Genomic DNA, 15,108 nt, shown 5'->3' with positions numbered 1-15,108 from the left:
CCAAAATTTTCCCAAGTTTAATGAAAGCTAGAAACCCAAATCCAAGAATAAGTCTCAAAAATGTTAAAAGGATTCAGGTCATACAACATATATTCTCTCATTATGGCGGAATTAAAATTTCAAAAACAGAAATAAACCTGGAAAATCTACAAATACTTGGATCAAGAAAAAAACTAAGCGAAAACATAGAAAATATTTGAATTGAATGAAAATGAAAACACTGAGTATTAGGATTTGTGCAACAATAAAAAAAATTGTGGGATGCCACTGAGAGGATAATTTATAGAACCAAACTATATAGAAAAAGGAGAAAGGTCTCAAATCAATAACCTCAGTTTTCACTTTAAGAAAATAGAAAAAGTAGAGTAATTCAACCCAAATTAAGCTTAAGAAAGGATATCATAAAAGAGTAGAAATCAATGAACTGGAAAAATGTTTCGAGAAAATCAGTGAAACCCAGGTCTAGTTTTTAAAGAAGGTCAAGAAAAATGGTGCCTCAATACCAAGACCAATCAGGATAAAATGAGATACGTGAACCTTATCAGGATTGAGAGAAGGGACATCACTATGGATTCTACAGATAATAAAAGAATATCAAAGCACTGTTATGAACAACATTGTTGACAACTAACATGAAATGAAATTTCAAATTACTTGAGGGAGGGAGACAAACTATCAAACACATGCGAGAGGAAATAGTCTGAATAGTCCTATAGCTATTAACGAAATTGACTTATAGTTAAATGCTTTCCTACAAAGAAATCGTTAGGTCCAGATGGTTTTCCTGGTGCATTCTACTAAGTGTTAGTAGGAAGAAATAATATGAATTCTACAGAAACACTTCCAAATAAAGAAAGAGGAGGGAATACTTCCCCAACTCATTCTATGAAGCTGGCATTACTATAATATGAAAACCAGACAAGGACATTAGAAACCAACAAAAACCAAACCAAAACCAAAGCAAAACAAAACAAAACAAAAAAACTTTAACTTGATATCCTTCATGAATTGATTCAAAATTATGTTATAAAATTGAGCAAATTGAACCCAACAATGTATAAAAAAAGATCATGATCAAGTGGGGTTTATTTTAGGAATGCAAGTTTGGTCTAACATTTGAAATCAATGTAAGTCACATATTAAGAGACTAAAACACAAATGTATGATCACATCAGTAGATACAGAAAAAGTTATTTGAAAGAATCCAATATCATTTAATGAAAGAAAAAAAATTGAAGAATATTGTTTGGCAACATATTTGTGGTAGAATTATGAAGAAAAGGAAGAAAATGATAAAATACAAAATTCAGGACTGTGGTTACCTTTGAGTAAGGAGGAAAGGGAATAAGATTGGAATGAAACACCCATGTGTTTCGAAGGTAAAATAAAATTCTTAAACCTAGTAGCTGAAACACGGTGCCTATTTTATTGTCCTTTATATCTCACACATATGTTATGGATATTTTAATGCAATATTTAATAAAAGCAACTTTCAGTTCTAGTGGGAGTTTTTGTTTCTGAAATTGTCATGTAACAGAAAGACCTCTACTTTCTATTTACTCTGTTTGCAGCTTTGGAAACTCATCACATTTGTGTATTGAAAAGAGTATCCTCTGTAAGACCAAGCATTTTGGGTTTTTTTGAAATGTAACGTGATGTTTTCTATAAACAGAATGAACTGCTTGTTTAAGTGTCATTACCATGTGAAGAACAGCAGTGAGCTTAGTGATTAATGCCAGCAAGCCAAAAACTAAATACAGAAGCACTAAAACCCCAGTGGTCAGTTCCATATAACTCATTGATTAGAGAAGGACAATAAGGTATAACTAATCTATCACCTCTATTTTTTTTCTACAGTTCACCACTTATAAGTGAATTGATATTTTTTCCAAACAATTCTAACATGTTTTGTTTTTTTATCCAGACGTATCCCACAGTTGGACTCCAGTCACCTTTTTCTACCCCTTCCTTGCCAGGAACATGTCTGCAGATTACACCACAAGAATTTTACTAGGTTCATAGACATGTGTGTTTCAACATTCATATAACCATATACATAGCTCAATAAACATATGTCCCATTCATTAGTCTAGAACCCTGTGGTAAAGGGACATATTCAAATTGCTGCTTTGTTTATTCTTACATATTCTGCTTCCATTCACTCAACAAACATTAATGAGTAAGAGGTGCTAAGCATGATTCTAGGCTAACAAGGAGAAAAGACATATAGCTTCCTTAAGGTGTTCATATTTTAATGTACAACAGACTCATACACAAATAATCAAGAAGTTTACAAATTTTGGTCCCTAAGCTCAGCCTGGAGGCCTGAGAAGATGATTTGGAGAAAGTGACATTTAAATAGAATCTAAAACATATTTGCAGAGTAGGAGAATGAATGAATTTTCATGACGATTCAGAAGGAATTGTATGTGCTACTTGTATGTTGTACAGAAGTATGAAGTTGCATAGCCTGTTCAGAAATATCCTTCTTCTGTGCTGGAGTGCAGAAAATGTTTTACAAGCCTAGTGGTGTGTAAAAGACAGTCAGAATCCATTTGTGAGCACCTGTCCCTGCTAGATCCCATGATGAGTTTTTGCCATGCTCTGAGTTGCCCCATGATAGAAGTAAGGGGCAGTATCTACATTTTACAAATGAGTTCAATAAGCTTGAAAAAGACTAAGTAATTAGTCCATAGCCACGCATGTAATTAGTGTCACAGTCCAGGTCCCTTTGACATCAAACCTTGAGCTCTTCAGCTCTTTTCATGCTACTCCTTAGCCATGACGACAAAAGATGCCCCAGGTGCTAAAAGTTGTCAAACAGACTAATTGGTTCAAATATTCAGCCACCTAAAACCTTTATTTACTTTTGTGGATCTTCATGTCTGTCTAACTTCTACTGTATTCCTAAAGCTTATCCTTCTTCCTGTATTATACTAGTTATTGCATTATATTATATCAATGTATTATTTATTTGCCTCTCCTCATTAAACCCCCCAGCTTTAAGTATCTGATTCTTTTGAGAAAGACAGTATTTATTGCATGGGACTCAAAACAAATGACTTAATAAATTTATGAAGGAATGATTTGCTTTTTCCAGTGTTCTTTAATGAGATCAAGACAATAGTGTAAAAATGTATGAAAAGTGTTCGATTTTCCTAACTTTAGATTTAAGATCTCCAAAGATTCATGGAGAAAGGGAGTTCTAAAGAGATCCCTGAAAAGTTGTGAACATGTGACTAGAAGGATAACTATGAGCGCATGGGTCCCTCATTTTTATCCCGTGGCACCGTGGCTGGGGGATACCCTATAATATTGGGAGAAAACTTCAGCTGTTGAGCTCCAATTACCTTATTGTCAGAGTAGCAGCATACCCAGAGATGAGCATGGTGCTTCAGGGGAAGCTTGCTAAGAGAAATGGTGAAATAAACATTTGCATCGTCATCTTGTACTAATTCCCGAACCCTCTTTTCAGCAAAAGCCTAGTCTTGTTTGTTTAGTTTTGTGGGGTTTTTTGTTTGTTTGTTTCAAGAGATGCATGAATTTTTCCACACTTAAGTATTCATAGTGCTGAAAACTCAAAATGTCTCCCCAAGGAGAAACAGTATGCCAAATAGTCACTGATGTAAGAAAACACTATAAATTAATGCAGTGAGAGTTCATGGTTACTGAGAAGAGAACTTAATTTACAACTTGAAATCAGTTTGTATTTCTTAGAAATTCTGGAAATCAATCTGTGGTACAGAAATTGATCTACTAAAAGAGAAGAAAATTGATTCTTAATATTGGCAACTACAGCAATTTTTTTTAGGTTCTGAAGGGACAGCTCTTGGAAAGAAGTTTATTAACCATCAAGGAATTACTTGATATTGAGTTTCCTAGCAAACTATCCAAGGAGAACTATTTAAGGCCTCATTAGGAGATAGATTTTTATTGCACCAAGCATCACCTTCAAAACTACGATCTCTATTATGTCAAAGATATGGAAGTAAAAATTAAATGAAACAGAGCTCTGTATGTAAAAGACAAGCATTGCATCATATTTTAGAGTGATGCTTTGCACAAAGTATCTCAATAGGAAGTAGTGGGAATCTGAACACATTTGCATATTCCCATTCATGACATAGTGTTGGCATTCTCAAGAGTAACGGTAGCTGATGGCAATTTTTATCTGAAGAGATTTGTGCATGTTAGCAATATACTGTCTTCTGTCAACTTAAGTAGAGCATATGGGGCCCATTAACTCACCAAATCTGCCACTGTTCTGCAAATTTTTATTAAGCAAGTGCAGTCCCTAATAGTCACTTATGTTATAGAATGCGTATCAAATGCTATCAATAAGCAAGAGAATTGTTTTCCCCCAGTGAGAATGCATTTGAAGTGTATGAGAAGGCTTGACAAAAGAATAAAATATTTTAAGTGATCACTGTACTAGTATAAATGTATCCTATTGGGAATCCAATGTATGTATTATAAGCCCTTTAATGTTTGCTGCTAATAAGCTCTCAGAGTGCCATCTTTTTCACAGGTTTTTCTCCCCATATTTTCTTGGTTTATAGTTTCTCTCAATTCTAACAATGAGCCTGGTTGAGATTAAATCATAAGACACTGTGTGTTTATCCACAGTTTTAAAAAAGGTGACATAAGTGTTGAGCAGTTCTAAATAGCTTCAAAGGGCTACAGCAAAGACAGCTAGAAACAGAGGCCATCAGGGTGCTGTTTCCCAAGCAAGTCTTCCTGAACCAGAGGATGCACCAGGGAATTAACAAACACCCAAACCAAAGAGTGTCCTCCTTATGAAGCACTTTACAAGAATTAAATCACTGTCCGTCAGTCTTGAGTGGAAGGCCAAGAAGCATGAGCTTAGTATAGAAATCCCATTATCTAAATAAATTCAGAGATAAGAAGAGTAAGTCCACAGTGCTCTCTAAGTATTTAATAACAGTTATAACAAAAATGTCCATGAATTTCATCTTCAGAGGGTTTCAACATTTCACTGATAATGCTTTGATTACTGTAATATCCCTTTAAGTAATCAAGAACAAGTAGTACCTGTCCTTGTGTAAAACTGAAGGATAAGAAAGGGAATATAATAGGCTCTGGAAACTTAAAAAAAAAGAACAAACGAACAAAAGAAAAAGGAATCCGTCATCAGAACCAGAACAAGAAACTTTGACCCTTGATCCATCAACACTCTCTGACTAGATGCTTTTGGTGCCTCACCATTTTAGAATGGAAGACCTTAACAACACCCAGCTCACTCATTTTTCAATCTCTTGTAAATAAGGTTTTAGTTTGAAATGACACACCTGTCATATTCCTACTGCTACTATTCCAATCGCTGTGCTATCCAAATATTATGCAGTGAAATGAGTAGGCTTAAGCTCCAGCCCCAAGAGATAACCTTAGAGTAGCTCAAAGGTAATCTGAGTTATAAAGGAAGTTGAGTATTAATTATAACACTTGTCATTTTTTAAAAAGTGGTGGTAGTGTGTGTAATTTTACCTCATTTTCTCATTTGCTACTCTTATTTAAATCACTTCCCAGCACTAAGCATGTGCATAAAAGATGACTGTTCCCAGTTTAACCTTTTAAATAAAGTGTATTCTATTAATTAAGTCATTACAGTCCCCTCTCTTTTCCATTATGTTTATTCATTTATCTTCTATCCTAAAGATAGACATCTGTGTCACTGAATATTTTGGAGAAAGACCTCTAATTTTTATGCCTATCACCCATTTGGTTTTTTTTGTACTGTTTTTTGAAATAGTGCTCTAAAGAATTTCAAATTGTCAGTTAAAATAATGATAAGTATTCCACTAAGAATAATAGTGTGCAGTCAAAAAGTTAAGGAAGTACCATGTTTAACCTAATATGGTTGAGTTTGCAGTACTTAAATTGGCTTAGATTTAATGGGATAACTTATGTCTGTCAAAGAAAAAAGACAAATGCAAAATAACAAAATCTTTGTATGAATCCCTTTTTCAGAATAGCCACATAATAAGACCATACATTCTGAATACTGTATTTCCTTTGCTTTTCTTCCTCTACAAAATGAACTAGGAGACAGGTAAACTGAGAGGTGAAACCTGCTGTGGGTGTTGGATTATCCATGCAATAACAATTCAAAGTACCTGTCTGAAGGCATTGTATTCTCTCAAGTGTTTTCTCCCTCTGTTCCTTTATAATGCCAGGAAGTGAAATGAACACCACCATCATCATCAAATGCACAACCTTTACCACTCTCAGTTTTCATTTTTCAAAAGTTTTCATTTATTGAGAACTATGTACCTGGCACTCCTTGTGGGGTGTTCTTATCTAAATTTTTCACACAAGAAAAAGGTTGAAAACAACTTAGTAACTTGCCTGGTAAAGCTGACATTCAACTCATATCTATCTCATTATTAACTATCATGTTATTCTGCCTTTCTATTTAGGTTCCTGTTAATGATGATAGTAGTCTGTATTTATTAAGCACTTACTATATGATCTTATAAGTACTTTGCATAAATTTACACACGTAATCTTCACTACAAGCCTATGGAGGAAGCAATATTATCCTCATTGTATATATGATGAGATTGAGGCTCAGGGAGTTCAAATAAATTGCATATGTCTAGTAAGTTTCCAAGTCAGGATTTTAACTCAAATGACTTCTCATTTGTGAAATGGGGATGAATATTTTAGCTTAAACTCATTAGAATGCTAAATTTCCAAACATGTAAAACAAAATTATAGCTAATGCTTGTTGATATTTATCACCACAGAAAGACTTCTATTAATAACATATTCAAACAAAAAGGATAATAGTTTTCTAACATAAAAGTATTTGTCAAGTTTTTTTTTACTCGTGCAACTGATGATTCAAAGAATGTAACAAATTCTATGACTTACCACAAGTATAGTAGAGTGGTTAAGACTGCAATATTTAAGTTCTGGATCCTCCACGTTGGAGGTATGCTTCAGTTTCTTTATTTGTATAGTAAAGATCATAATAATAATACCTATCTTTATAGGTCATCGTGAGGATTAAGTGAATTATTAGCTATAAAGTACATAGGACAGAACCTACACAATACAGGTGCTCTATAAGTTTTAGCCACTAGTGTTATTATTTTTAAGTCATCATCATTGTTTTCCAGTACTTTTCTATTTATACTGTAGATTCTACTGTAAATATTTTTAGACCTGAAAAAGCCAGAATTTGGCCCACAATTGGAGCCTGATGAGTATGGACTGACATATCCAACTAGAAATATGAAGAAAAGTCTGATAGGATTTTTAAGAAGTTAATAAAATACTAGAAGAATCACAGACAAGTAGTGTTGTTGTCTAGAAAATAAAGAAATAGCTTAGAAAAGGAGGGATAGTGGGAGTGGAGAGATCTGTATATAATAACTGGGTTGGTGAAATATGACTGAATGGTGTAGGCAAAGGAAGGAGGGGCATACTCCTCTGAGACCTCTAGTGTTAGGAAAAACAGAAGAGGTCTTCTTTGTCAGCAGAGTTCACTTCACATTGCTCAATCCTTGAGCATCAGATTTTTATAGACTAACATAGCCAATGGCACATAGCAAATAGTGAACAACTATTGTTGGATACTGAAATGATAATCCATGCAGACAGCTTAAGGATTAAGAACTTCGCATCTATGTTTTTGAGAGATACTGGGTAATAGCTTTCATGTAATGTCATTGCCTAGTATTGGTATCAGCATCATACCAGCCTCATAGAACAAGTTGAGAAATATTCCCTCCTCTGAATTTACTGAAAGAATTTCTGAGAATTGGTGTGATTTCTTCCTTAAATGTGTGGGAGAATTCACCAGTGAAGCCATCTGGGTCTAGAGTTTTTTTTGTGTGGGAAAGTTTTAACTATAAATTCATTAAAAACAGCAACAACAATAAAAACTATAGGGTCATTCAGATTATCTCTTTCTTCCTACATAAGTTTTGGTAACTTGTGTCTTTCAAAAATTTATTTCATCAGAGCCGTGTTAATCTAGGGTTAATTTTTTTTTCACTACCGAAACATGGTTCTTCATCTTCTTCATGGCCCTGAATTATGAATCTTTACTCTGGCTATTAGGACTAGGCACTATTCTCAGCCCTGTGTGAACTTCAGACACTCTTCCCATTATACTTTTGGGTGGTTCTTTCCCAGGTCTTGGGTAGTTTCCTCACATGTGTGTGATCATCAGTATATTCAACTAAATACGTAAGGAGATCCTCAGCAGATCTCAGCAGGAGTTCTGGATTAAGTCTTTCCTCTCTGGTTCTCTGCCTGCAAATGTCATCTGCCTTGGCTTCCCTGGACATCTAGGTCCATGTGCTCAGGCTGGGATGTCACCAGGCTCTGCTCTGTTTCCCTCCCTATACCACAGTCTGGAAACTTTCTCCAGACAATAAGCTAGAGCAGTTATAGGATTCAACTCACTTGCTTTCTGTCTCTGCTGCCTAATGTCTAATCCCTTGATTGCCACTGTTTCATGTTTTATGTATTTAATTTTTTTTCAAGAGAGATTGTAAATGTGTTCCCTTTTACTCCAGATATAGAAGTCCAGTCCTTGAGAGTATATATATATATAGCTATTACACTCATAAATTTTATTATATATTATACATTTCTAGGCCCATGAGTTTAATTTCTCCTTTTGTAAGCATGAAAACAATAGCCCAATTAACAGAGCTGAAAGTACTGAAAATCAAAAGAAAATAAAATTATTTTCATAGATGATCTAATGTGTGTGTGTATATACAAGAAATATATATATATATTTCTTCATAGCTGCCTTTAAAATATCTACCAAAAGAAATGAGGCACCCCAGGTAGGGCCAGGGAACATTTTTTTCTCAATTTTTTTCCAGTAAAAGATTTAACTTCTTATGAATCTGTTTCAATTTATTGTTCAAAAATGGCTGATTTACAAGCAGGCCTGATCCTTGTCTCTTTTATTTCTTCTCAGTGCCAGATGAAAGCAAAGTCCACTCATTGGCTGCCCACAAATCGGGTAAGAAAACTCCTTGTAACTGACTTTATATTCTCCTTCCTGGAAATTGCTGGCTGTGTTTGAGTAGCAGTTGGAACCTATTTCCATCCACTAGTCACTGAAAGGCTTGCTAATTAATACATGAGATGTCTCTGACTTCCACAAAGATGAATTATTGCTTGGCTGTGTGTGTAGTGGCATAATGTATGCTGACTCAAAATGTTTGAGAGGAAAGGATAAAGGTTTCCAAAAAGTACTAATTATAAAACCAAAAATCTTAAACCTGTTTGCCAGCTGAATGCTTAAAACAACAAAAAAAATTATAAGGAAAATCCAAGAAAGTTTGAAACTCTTTCCCATGATAACTTTCACATTACAGTGGCAGAACAAAGAGCTCCACAACAAGAAAAATGTGATCATTTCTCCTTAAAAAAGGAATAGTTATTTTGCTTGTCATCAAAGAGGATCACACCCAAGATGGCCATATTATCTTTCTTTAGACTGAAGAATGAGCTCCCTCATTCCTAGAGGTTCTCCAGGAAGTTCACAAGGATCTCTGCGAGTTTCCTGGGTCTTTCTCCGTTATGTGGGAGATACCTTCCAGTCGAAAATCCAAGCTTTTCCTTCATTGCCAAGTGGTTTGCTTCTCACCCTTTGCCCTTCATCGTGGCTTTTTTCACATTAGTTGAAAACACTTAAGAGTTACCCAGCTTACAAATACTACAGGGATCTCTTTCCTCTACGGGTGTATTATTTGGGGAAGAATATCCATTTTACTCTTAGGCTTGCCACTTCAAATAACAGAAGAGTTACAATTTGTTGACATCCCTCTGTTTCTGAAACAAAGAAAGTCTTTCCCGTCACCAAGTGTCTCCTGTGTTTATGTGCTAATTATGTCTCCAGCAGTAAGTGGCCTCAATGCCTCATTACTTCCATCGTGTTCCAGGGCAAGATTATGATTTTTTTTTTTCTTTTCCTCTTTCTCCAGATTCTCTTGTGATAACAGCAGGGAAGGGCTGGTTCACAACTCTTAGATTTTTTTTTCTTTTCTGCTGCTCCTAATAAAGAGCCTAAGACGTTAGATCACCATGAAGGAAAAAGATTTCTCTGAGAGTGATAAACTGCAGAGTGCTGCTTTTCCCCATCATCCTTGTCCATTAAATTCTCTACGACTGGAAATATTTTTAGGAGTCTGAAAAGGAAGTTCTCGTGACCAAGGAGCCCCAAGGATAGCCTATGTTATCTTCATCTTCAGTGCATCTTAAATGGTACTGCTTATTGTTAGTTCTGTTACACAGATTAACATTTGAAGGTTAAAGCCTTTTTATGTACTGCGATAGGCTTCAAGGTAAAAAAAAAAAAAAAAATGCAGTTTTTAAGACTGTTTATCAATCTGGTTTTTGAAAATGAGCAAATGAACTTTCTGACTTTTTTCCAGAAAATCAAATCTTATTCTGATCTTAATTTCCAAACAAGTTTCTGTCAGCCAGTGACTAAAAGTTATTGGCACTCTTTTTTAAATGAGAACATTGTTACCTTTGTATATCACTACAGTATTTTACTAAGTTGAATGATATCCTTTTATGTAGTGTGATATAGAACACAGTAAAAAAGAGTGCTCACTTCGGCAGCACATATACTAAAATTGGAACAATACAGAGATTAGCATGGCCCCTACGCAAGAATGACACGCAAATTCGTGAAGCATTCCATATTAAAAAAATAAAATAAAATAAAAACACAGTAAAAAAGAATTACCCAAAGTACAAAACTTGAAATAATTTCCAAATTGAAAAAAAATGACAAAAATGGCATAATTTTAAACCTGTTAATTTTTATATCATATGAACCATGCTGCTTGGTGTGTTTTAAAGACTTCTGGTTCCTAATGAACTGCTAGTACAACATTCACCATTTTACATTTCGGAGTCCTCGTATACGCTCTCACAGCGTCATTGAGCTTTTCACTGGCCATCTGTAGAATCAGTGCAAATTGCTGAAAACAACCAGAACTTTGCTCACTCTGGAGCAAAAGTGGCATTTGAGAAAACCCAATCAGGAGGACTAAACAATTACCTAAAATTCTACACCCTAGAGTTGTATTAAGTGAGAGCACTCTAAAACTGTAGAGACCATCCTGAGAAAATACAAAGCGGCATTAAAGAAAAATCTACAACGAAGGTTATAAATTTATATATTCCAAGAATATACCCTCCCCCATTTTTTATATTTATTTCTTTTGGAAAATTTATCTTGAATTATAATGATCCTCAAAAAACTCATCGCTCACGTAACATGCAACGTGCAGCACTTAGAGCAGTTTCTGAGGAGGGGCCTGCGATGGTAAAAGAGGATTAAGGGTCCTTTTGTGTCTGGTAATGTCTTTCAGTTGCACAAATCAACTTGAAAATTCACCTAATCTATACAACCGTAGTCTCAAGCTGGTACGTCTGTGACCACTAAGCAAGTTACTAGCTGAGCTATAATGTCTAATGGTCCGTGATCATACTTGTCTCGCCGTTGTTAAAAGAAATCATTCGGTGTCTTTTCGTTTTACCTTTCCCTTCCCCAAATCTTTCCTTCAGAGTATTTAAGTGAAAAGGTGATATCTTTTTTGCTAAAAAGGAAGAGTATCTCCCTCTGTCTCTTTTTAATTATAGAAATGCGGGCAGCTTTCATACCATCCAAGACCATCAGGAAGTTAAATTAAATTGCATGTGCTGACCTGAATCTATCATCCATCTTCTTGTTTAGGATGATATTCAACATTTTAATAAATTCATCTGAGTTAAAGTTTCTTCTGAGTCAGCTACTTAGTGTGTAGAGAGCCATTTCATGCCAAGTTCCATCTGTTGGTCTGGCTTGGGTACCTCCCAAATTTGTGACAATATTTTTGGCACCCTTTCCTTGGCTTAATCTTTAAATGGTTGATTCTCCAAAGCCTAGATCAAATCAAAGGCTCGGGTAAGATAAATCTTTCTAATATTGTTGGCCTAAATTGTAGTGTCCCCTTACCCCTTCTGGAATCAGTTCAGTATTCTTGAGATTTTTCTAACAACCTACCTCAGGGGTCCCCCTGAGTGCATAGCATCTCATACCTTAGCTGGGAAGCAGGCAGGATGTTCTCTTGTCAATCTTGTAGGGCCCTCCTCCATGTATGAGAGGTATCAATGTCTCTGGAGTGGTTGAGACCTACCCAGAGAGGTTAAGAACAAAAATGCCTTTTAGTTGGTTCCTTTAAGAAAAATCACAAGTTTCAGAGAGCCTTAAAAATCAAAAATGTGTCTTTCCTTATCTTGTTAATTGACAAAATTCTAACAAAATCCAAATCTTAGTAAATGCAGGGGGTTGAAAAAACTTCAGCAAAACATATATTTTAAGCAATGAAACCAGTTTCTAATGATTTCAATATTCTGAGGGAACATTAGAATCCAAAGAAAATGACATCCAATTTGGCATAGCTTCTTCTTTTAAATTATGCTTTAATTTTGATTATACAGACTCATAAACTATATCGGAGAAGAAATCATTTCTTTTTTTTCCCCTACATACTGAGCTGACACCTAAACTAATAGTTTAATGCTCCTCCACATTTTAGTCAGAAAGGACTTATAAATTTTACTTTTTTACTATATCTTAAATTCTTTGTTTTGATTTACTGCTTGGGACTGTTTTAATATGTATTGACTGTCTGCGGAGATCTTTGCTGACCCAGCTCTTTAAGATGATGCAGTACTGAAGAAAGCCGATGAGTTCTTCTTTATGAGCTCTGACATATTAATTAGCAAAATGGGCTAAAAAGCTTTCCGATTTCTATTTTAATTTCTTACATTCTCAAACACCTGTCTATATAGCCGTAAAACAGGCAAGTCTGTAAAAGTAATGGTTGGCAGTAAGTCCAGATCCTTTTCTGAGATAAGTTTATCAATTAATGAACAAATATTCATTAACAGTCTAGGGAGATAGCTCTGTATAGGTGCCTTGCAGCCACTAAGTGTGTGGATCTCTTAACACATTTTACTAGTGAGGAAGCTGAAGCTCAGGGCATTTAAATACTTGTTCTCCTAGCTGGTACCTAGTATGGGTGAGATTATGAACCCAGATACTATATGGTAAAGCCTATGCATTACCACCAGCCTGTGTCTAACACTTCAGTCCCAGGGACTGAGAAGAATACAATTCTAGTTGGAAGACATGATACAGATATCAAAATATCCCATAAATTCTTACCTTTTGCAACCTCTGACTGAACAAGGAACACCATAAGTATAATTTCTCTAGCAAACGATTGTAACTCAATGAGCATGAGAAGGACATCTAATCTGATGATTCTTGACTTTGTTTCCCTGCATGTATGTATGCATGTGTATATATATTTATATGAAAATGTGAGCCAAGTTAAGAGATGTATAAGAGAGAAAATATGTATGTGATGTGCATGTATTATGTATAAATTATAGCAAATGTGCATGTGATGTGTATCCTTATGGCAAAGGCTGAAAGTTTAATATGTAAGTTGCTAACTTGGCAGACCTTACATTCTGTTCTAAATGCATTGTGTGTAAACTTTGTATTTAGAATGTTTGAGTGTGGCCAAAGAAATTTCTAGATCTTTCCAAAGAAATAGATCTCTTAAAAGCATTAGGTGATCAGATTATTACTTTAATACAAGAGTAATGTGCTATTAAATGACATTTCATAAATTTTGTTGAGTATGCACTTAAAATTTGGAGCACAAACTATAGTCATTTTTCATGAGTCTGAATTGGATTTTTCCTGGCTTTTTATTGTTACTGTGGATGAGGAACTAAATCTTGGACTTAGTGGGTAGTGGACTTAACCTCTGTTTCTTTTCTCATCAGTTGGTTAAGGTAACATTATATGGTTATACGTTTGGACAAAAATCCTTATTAGGTACTTCCTAAGCTTTTGTCACTTGTTATGTTGGATAAATACAGCTTTAGACACAAGAAATATATACATTCTTACATTCTCCAGCTTGATTTACATTTCCATAGGATTCAGGATGTTATTTAAAAAAATAGCAATATGTAGAGGCTTCTTCCTATACAAACTTGATTATAAAGCAGATTATAAAACAGTATTTCCTAAGTTGTAAAAGGTTACTGAATACTCTGGTCTCTAAAATTCAATGAATCCAATTGAATTAGAAACAAATATATCAGTCTTTTTAGAAATGTGATTCAATTCTTTGCTACTCAAATATGGTGCAAGTGTGTGCATCTCTGAATGTCATGAGTAAATAGAGTCCACATGTTTTTACAAATCAAATTTCAAAATTAATTATTTTAGTTCCACTCATGTTTATTAAATGCCCACTCTGTGACAGGTGTGTTATATCAAGGTCTAGAGATAAAAAGTGACATAAGACATGGTCTCTGTCTTAGAAAAAATGTTTTGAAATGGTAGGGAAGAAAGTCATATAAATGCCTAATTAAATGTTGGTTTGGTACCTTTATGCTAAAGAGTACAGTGCAAAAATCTCACAGAGGAAATACTGCTTGACTCTGAATGGGATTGGGGGATGGCTGTCATATTTCAGGAAGGAACTGTTTCCGGAGCAGGATTTGAAAGATAAATAGAAGTTTAAGAAATAAAAAAGGTCAACCAGCTAACACATTTCAGGCGTATGGAAAGTTATGACAACTTGAAACATCATGGTATATTTATGAAACTATAAGCAATTCAGTGTGGCACAAATGGAAGTGGACAGTAACAGATACGAGGTTGAGCCAGTAGACAGGAGATCAGATCACGAGGATTAAAGGAGGGGGTTAGCCAGGTAGTACCATTACTCTGTTGGCTGTGGTGGCTTGAAGGACAAAAAACAAAAAATGAAGGAGAACAGTTAAAAGACCGTTGCAGGAGTTCAGATAAGAGATGATATGGGCATAAATTCAAGTGAATCACAGTGGAAATGGAAAAAAAAAAGTAAAACATACTTAGGAAATAAAGCTTGAAGGTTTTTGTTTTTTTTTAATTAAACTTGGTGGGTGAGTGAGGAAGAAGATCCGGTTTGATTCTCAGTGTATCAGTCAGCTGTTGCTATACCTATGCTGCATAACAAAATCGACAGCAAACATGTATTTCTTGATCAC

The 15,108-nt window shown here is 34.9% G+C and overlaps 1 protein-coding gene and 1 non-coding gene across 10 annotated transcripts in view; both read left to right on the top strand.

Annotated features, from left to right (window-relative positions):
- PARD3B (par-3 family cell polarity regulator beta) overlaps nt 1-15,108 on the top strand; it is a 1,017,627-nt gene that overhangs the window by 658,167 nt on the left and 344,352 nt on the right. For 8 of the 9 annotated variants that reach the window (XM_073879634.1, XM_025892834.2, XM_073879636.1 and 5 more), the window contains one exon: nt 8,966-9,010. The exons of the other annotated variant lie outside the window; for it this stretch is intronic. In XM_073879634.1, coding sequence (XP_073735735.1) covers nt 8,966-9,010 — 45 coding nt within the window. The remainder of the gene's footprint in view (nt 1-8,965; nt 9,011-15,108) is intronic. 9 annotated transcript variants of the gene reach the window in all.
- On the top strand, nt 10,605-10,708 carry LOC112808251 (U6 spliceosomal RNA). Its single transcript, XR_003204312.1, has one exon. It is a non-coding gene; the product is annotated as a U6 spliceosomal RNA (small nuclear RNA).

Source organism: Callorhinus ursinus, unplaced genomic scaffold (assembly GCF_003265705.2).
Source record: "Callorhinus ursinus isolate GAN/ISIS: 27379988/994484 unplaced genomic scaffold, GSC_fseal_2.0 scaffold2, whole genome shotgun sequence".
In the NCBI taxonomy this organism is placed as follows: Eukaryota; Metazoa; Chordata; class Mammalia; order Carnivora; family Otariidae; genus Callorhinus; species Callorhinus ursinus.
The sequence above is the reverse complement of the archived record's forward strand: the minus strand, read 5'-3'. Positions and strand labels throughout refer to the sequence as shown.